Source organism: Chamaea fasciata, unplaced genomic scaffold, assembly GCF_029207755.1.
Source record: "Chamaea fasciata isolate MVZ Bird 193981 ecotype frontalis unplaced genomic scaffold, bChaFas1.0.hap1 SCAF_56, whole genome shotgun sequence".
Classification (NCBI taxonomy): Eukaryota; Metazoa; Chordata; class Aves; order Passeriformes; family Sylviidae; genus Chamaea; species Chamaea fasciata.
In genome coordinates this window covers 132,945-139,432 of record NW_027094141.1, presented here as the reverse complement: position 1 = coordinate 139,432, position 6,488 = coordinate 132,945, and the positions used below count along the sequence as shown (strand labels likewise).

Genomic DNA, 6,488 nt, shown 5'->3' with positions numbered 1-6,488 from the left:
ATACTAAAAATGTTGTTGGAGACTCTTTGTTTTTCCCGCAGTTTTGGTGACAGCAGGACAGTGCCTCCATGTTCCTCCATATCCCCCCACATCACCTGTGTGTCCTTTTTCCTCCAGATGGGTTTTATGGACAGCTGCAACCCTCAACTGATCCCCACTGGCCACAAGGAGGCACTGGGAGCTACTGGGACCGTGCTGGGAGCAACTGGAGGATGCTGGAACCATGGTGGGGGTACTGGGATCAGAACTGGCGTAACTAGGATCATACAGGGAATGACTGGAACCGTGCTGGATAGTGACAGGGAGTAAGGAGAATCATACTGGGGGTGAATGGGAGCAACTGGGATCATGCTGGTATCATAGTGGGAATGACTAGGATCATACAGGGAATGACTAGAACCATACTGGAGGTGAAGGGGAGCCACTGAGATCAGGGCCAGAAGGATCCAGCAAACTCCAGGCCTTGGTGCTGGGACAGGCCTGGAACAGATTCCCTGGGGGGAGCCCGTGGCACGGACAGGAAAACCAGGGCATTGGGAACCGCCAGGGCTTGGGAAAGGCAGGTCCTGCCTGACTCACCTGATTTGCTGTCCCCACGTGGCCCAAGTGGATGTTGGACATGTATGGGTGTGTCTGCCTGAAGCTCAGCAAAGCCTTTGGCACTGCCTCCACCTCCCTGCCTCTCCTGGAGCACCTGCAGCTCCTGGCTGGGACAGGTGCCTCTCACTGGGAACACCTGGCTGGTGGCCAGGCCAAGGAGGGGTGGGAATGGGGCCACAGCCAGCTGGGGCTGGGCACTGCTGGGATTCCCCAGGGCTCAATGTTGGGGCTGGTCCTGTTCAACATCTTCATCTGTGACTTGGACAAGGGGATTGAGGGCACACTCAGGAAGTTCACAGATCACACCAACTTGGGTGGAAGTGTGCATCTGCTGAAGAACAGGAAGCTCTGCAGAGGGATCAGGACAGGCTGCACTGATGGGCCAAGAATAATGGTGTAAGAGTCAAAAAAGCCAAGTGCTGGGTCACAACAAGCCCATGGAATGCTCCAGGCTGGGAAAGGAATGGCTTGAGAGCTGCTCAACAGGAAGGAATTTGGGACTGCTGGTTGGCAGCCAGCTGGATTTGAGCCAGTGTGTGCCCAGGTGGGCAAGAAGGCCAGTGGCATCTGGCCTGGATCAGGAATGGTGTGGCCACCAGGACCAGGGCAGTGATTGGAGGCCCCACCTTGAGTCCTGTGGGCCCAGTTCTGACCCCTCACTGAAAGAAAGACATTGAGCGGCTGGAGCGTGTCCAGGGAAGGGAATGGAGCTGGTGAAGGGCCTGGAGCACCAGGAGCGGCTGAGGGAGCTGTGGGGGCTCAGCCTGGAGAAAAGGAGACTCAGGGGAGACCTCCTGGCTCTGCACAACTCCCTGACAGGAGGCGACAGCCAGGCGAGGTTAGGCTCTGCTTCCAGGAAAAAAGGGACAGGACAAGAGGAAATGGCCTGAAGCTGTGCCAGGGGAGGTTCGGGTTGGACATCAGGAAGAATTTCTTCAAAGAAAAGGTTGTCAGGCATTGGAATGGGCTGCCAAGGGAGGTGGTGGAGGCCCCATCCCTGGAGGAGTTCAAGTAACAACTAGACACGGCATTCAGCGTGATGGTCGAGTCATAAGGTAGAAGGTGGTCAGATGTTGGACTCAGTCTTGGAGGGATTTTCCAGCCTCAGTGATTCCGTGAAATGGGTGTGTGGTGGCCCACTGGAAGGACTGGGAGGAACTGTAGGATTTAGGGGGACAACTGGGATGACTAGTGTTAGAAACTGGGAGGTTCAATGGTGTCAACTGGGGATGTGATGGCCTGCTGGGAGAACTGAGGGGCAGCTAGGTGGCCTGGGTGAACAGCTAGGGGCAACTGGAAGGCCTGATGGGGTCAAATGAGGGGTGGGGTGGCCCACTGGGAAAACTGGGGGTAAACCGGCAGGTCTGTGAGGCAATGTCCTGAAGAGACCCCAAAGCCCACATGGGTCACTGTAGCTTCACTAACCCCCCAATCTGCTTCTCCCAGTGGATTTCATGGACAGTTGTAACCCTTGACTGACCCCTACTGGTTACTGGGAGGCACAGGGAGCTACTGGGACCATGTTTGGAGCCAACTGAAGACACACTGGGAGCAAATGGAAGATGCTGGAACCATGTTGGAGGTACTAGGACCACAAGTGGGGCAACTAGAATCATACAGGGAACAACTGGAATCATGCTGGGTTCGTACTGGCAATGTCTGTAACCACACTGGGGGCAACCAGTATCATTCTGGGAGTGACTGGGATCATAGTGGGATCATTCTAGTAGGGACAGGAATTGATTTGGACCATTGGGGATGTGACAGGGATCATACTGGGAGCCGTTCTGTTCATACTGGACTCACACTGGGAGTGACTGGAAGGCACTAGAATCATATGGTGGGGGACTGGCATCACACTGGGATCATTCTGGGAGTAACTGGAACCACGTGGATAACCGGGAGCAACGGGAACTACACTGGGAGTGACTGGGGTCACACTGGGACGATAACCGAGACTCCGCTGGGAGCGCCAAGGCGCGAGGTGCCCGGGGCGGGGCCATGCAGATTTATGCTAATGAGCCCACGGCTGCCGCGGCACCATCGAGTCGCGGCGCCCGGCGGGGCAGAGCGGTGGCGCGCCCCGATTGGCGCGCGGGAGGAAGTGACGTCAGGAGCGGCGCGGCGCGGCGGGAGATTTGAACGGCGCGGCGGATCCCGAGCGTGAGGTCCCGGGCGGGGAGCGGGAGGACTCGGGGGGACCCGGGGGTGGCGTGGGGGGCCCCGGACACCGGGGTCCGCCCTGACCCCCCCTTCCCCCTCCGCCTGGTCCCCTCCAGCGCTGCCGGACGCCTGGAATCGCCCTGACCCCGCGGTGGACTCGGCTGCACCATGCCCCGCCCCAAGCCCACCCCAAGACGGCGCGGCCGCCCCGCAAGCCCCCCACCGCCCCGGCCGCGGGCACGCAGTGAGTGAGGGGACGAGGACTCCCCTTACAGACACCCCCTCTGGACCTCCCACGTCGAGGCCCCTTTTAGACCCCCCCCCAGAGCTCTTATGGACCCCACTATAGAGCTCCCCTTATAAACCCTCCCCCGCCCCCCACCTGTACCCTATATACCTGTATACCTGTGCCCTATATACCCCTGCCATCACCCATAGTCACCCCACGCTCCCTCTCCCCTATAGGTCCCTATACCCTGTGCCCTATAACCCCCGTACTCCCTGCCTCCTGTAGCTCCCCTGTATCGGCCATCGCTGTAGCTCCCTATAGATCCCTCATGCACGCAATGTCCCCCCAGACCTTAGAGATCCCTTATAACCCCCCCAGCTTTCCCCTGTCCCCCTGGCCCTCACAGCCCCCACTCCTTAGATCCCCTATAGGCCCCTGTGTCCTCTCAGGCCCTTTAGATCTCCTATACCCCCCATGTTCCCTCAGAGCCCCCCATCTGTGCCCCCCAGGCCAAATAGATCCCCTAAAGCCCGTACAGACCCCCATCCAATGCTCCCCCAGGGTGCCGCCCGGGTCAGGGAGCACTGCAGGAGATCCGCAGGTACCAGAGCAGCACCCGCCTGCTGCTGCGCCCCGGCGCCTTCGCCCGCCTGGTGAGAACCCCCCACATCCCAAAATGAACACTCCTGCACCCCAAAATCCCCGGACACCCCAATTTCCCTGATGGAACCTCCCCAGCACCCCCCATGGGCTCCCAAACTTCCCTGGGACCACACAGATCATCTCAGATACCCATAAAATCTACTTGGGGACCCCCAAACCCCTCCAGGACCCCCCCAAATCCACCTCAGGACCTCCAGCATTCTCTGGTATCTCTCCAACCACTCTGGATCCCCTCTCCTGGGATCCCCAAATCCATCTCAGGACACCCTAGATCAACCCTCTTGGGCTCTGCAACCTCTCCCAGAACCTTGCAATCCACCCTGGGATCCTTCAGCTCCCCACAGGACTCCCCCAAATACCCACTGGGACCCTTCAAAAAATTTTTAGGACCAAAATCCAAGCCCCAAATCTACCCTGGGACCCCTGAAATCCAACCTGGAACCCTCCAGTCTCCCCTTCGGCCCCATCCCAAACACCCATTGGGACCTTCCAACCCCCTCCAGACCCACCAAGTCACCCCCCAGAAACCCAAATCACTCCCTGGGACTTCTCAGGACCACTCCCTTCCCCCAGGGTCCCCCCTCAACTCTGCTCCAACCCTCCCCATGTCCTTGTCCTCCCCATCCTTGTGACATGGTGGGCCTGTCCTCCCCCAACATCCTTGCATATCTCCCAATGTCCTTCTGTGGTTCTAGACATCCTTGTGTCCCGTAACCTTCAGAGGCTGCATGGGTTGGGTGTTCCCTGTGCCCCGCCCCCTGTGCTGGCACTGTCCCCCCTGTCCCATCGGGGTGTCCCCTCCCCAGGAGAGTGTCCACATGTTCCTGTGGCCAAGGGTATTCCCAAGATGTTCCCAGAGTGGTGTATCCCCCCTGCCTCCCACCTGGGGTCTCTGCAGGGTGTCCCCATCATGATGGGGACATCCCTCCTCCCCCACTCCCCAGTGTATCCCCAGATGTTCCTGTCCCCAGCGTTCCTGCCCCTGGAATGTCCCCAAGACAGTGTCTCCATGTCACCAGGGTGGTGGCCCCAGCCCGGGTTATCCCCAATGCCCCCACATCCCCTCCATATTGTCCTGATGTCCCTCCACTCCCTGTGACCCCGATGCCCCCATGTACCCCCTCCACATCCCCTCCCTGCTGCAGGTGCAGCAGCTCTGCCTAATCTTCACCCGCGGGGTGGATTACCGCTGGCAGCGCATGGCCCTGCTGGCCCTGCAGGAGGTAGGGGTTGGGGGGCCCAGGCGTGCTGGAGGGGGGGGTCACAGAGGGGCTGGAGGGGTTCTATGGTTGCTCTGGGGGTGTCCAGGGGGCTTAGGGGGTGGGGAAGGGGGCTGAGGGGGATCTCATGGGTGGTGAAAAGGTTTCCATGAGGATTGGGGTTCTGTGGATGCTTGCAGGGGGGTCTGTGGGTGCTGAGGGTTCTCTGGGGGACTGGGGAGGTCCAGGGAGGTCTCTTTGGGTGCTTGGATGGGGCTGAGAGGTTTGTTGGGGGTATCTGATGGGAGCTGAGGGGGAGTCTATGGGGGTCTCCATGGGCTGGGGGAGGTCAATGGGTTCTGGACAGGATTTCATGGATGTTGAGAGGGTCCCTGGGAGACCTCTGGGTGCTGGGGGGGGGGGGTCCCTTATTTTTGGGTTCTGCTGGGGAATGGGGATGGGTCACTTGGTGTTGGTCCCCCATCACACGTTTACAGGCACACATTTACAGGTTTCAGTACCCCCAGTCGCCCGTGGGTGGGTTTGGAAGGACCCTGACCCCTGGGGGTGTGTTTTGGGGGGTTGCTGCCCCCCGGGGTGCTGTGAGGGTTGGGGTATGCTGGGGGGGTTTGCAGACCCCCCCTCAGGTTTTGGGACTCAGGCAGCAGAGGCCTTCCTTGTGCGGCTGCTGGAAGACGGATACCTGTGCTCGCTGCACGCCCGCCGAGTCACCCTGTTCCCCAAAGACCTGCAGCTGGCCCGGCGCCTGCGCGGGCTGGAGCAGGGGGGCATCTGAATGGGACCCTCCTGAGCCCCTGCAGAGACCCAACCCCCCAGAGCCCTGTACTGGGACCCCCACCCTGGAGCTCCCTCCTGACAATCTCACACCCCAAACTTACTGGGACCTCCTATGGGACCCTCTAAGCCCCCCAAACCTCAGGGACCCCAAATATCCCCCCTAAAATCCCAGCCCCGCCCCCACCCACCTGGTTTGGGATACCCCCTGTTTTGGGGTCCTCTCAGCCCTCTTTTTCCCCAGACGTGCTGGTGCTGAGTTTGCTGGGGAATATTTTTGTTACTGAACCTTCAAATAAAGTTAACTCAAATTGTGGACAGGATGGAAGATTGCTTTGACTAAACCCCACTCTCTAATGACCCTATAAGCAGCAGTACATCTGATGATGAGGAAATCACATTACAAACCCTATTTAAAGATAAAACCTTCGATGATAGTCAGGGTCTGTGTGGAAAACACTAAAAGTAAAAAGGATTTTTAGGAGCTGAAAAAGCAGGCCTCAAGGAGAAAAAGCTGAGAACTCAGAATCTGCTGCAACTGGAAAGTTTGAAATTAGAATCTAAGATACAGTAGTAGAGCAAACAAGGACATGGGAAACAAAAGCTGAGTTTCTAGGTTTGGCTTGAATAAATCTTAGCACTGCAGAAAATGTATGCCTGACTAGATAGTAGAAGGTCTTAAGCTTAGTAAGGGTATTGTGAATTTTTAATAGAAAAGCATACAAGCAAGCATTGTTCAAAGCAGGTGTACATGTGCTATAATTGATTGGCTAAACTGTCTGTAAGCTTTAGCAGTAGACTATTGGCTGAAAAGTTTTTAAGATGCTCTGTAACAAAGA

General features: G+C 57.8%; 1 protein-coding gene across 1 annotated transcript; it reads left to right on the top strand.

Annotated features, from left to right (window-relative positions):
* The first annotated feature begins 2,889 nt into the window (after positions 1 to 2,889).
* Positions 2,890 to 5,961, top strand: LOC136304179 (histone H3-like centromeric protein A). The gene is made up of 4 exons (XM_066207809.1): positions 2,890 to 3,007; positions 3,554 to 3,645; positions 4,801 to 4,878; positions 5,516 to 5,961. The coding sequence occupies exons 1-4, from the start codon at positions 2,932 to 2,934 to the stop codon at positions 5,648 to 5,650; spliced, it is 381 nt and encodes a 126-aa protein (XP_066063906.1). The 5' UTR covers positions 2,890 to 2,931; the 3' UTR covers positions 5,651 to 5,961.
* Positions 5,962 to 6,488: the final 527 nt, after the last annotated feature.

Coding starts and splice junctions, on each gene's coding strand:
- LOC136304179 (XM_066207809.1), top strand. CDS start 2,932: ATGCCCCGCCCCAAGCCCACCCCAAGACGGCGCGGCCGCCCCGCAAGC. Junction 3,008..3,553: donor GCCCCGGCCGCGGGCACGCA/GTGAGTGAGGGG, acceptor ATGCTCCCCCAG/GGTGCCGCCCGGGTCAGGGA. Junction 3,646..4,800: donor CCGGCGCCTTCGCCCGCCTG/GTGAGAACCCCC, acceptor TCCCTGCTGCAG/GTGCAGCAGCTCTGCCTAAT.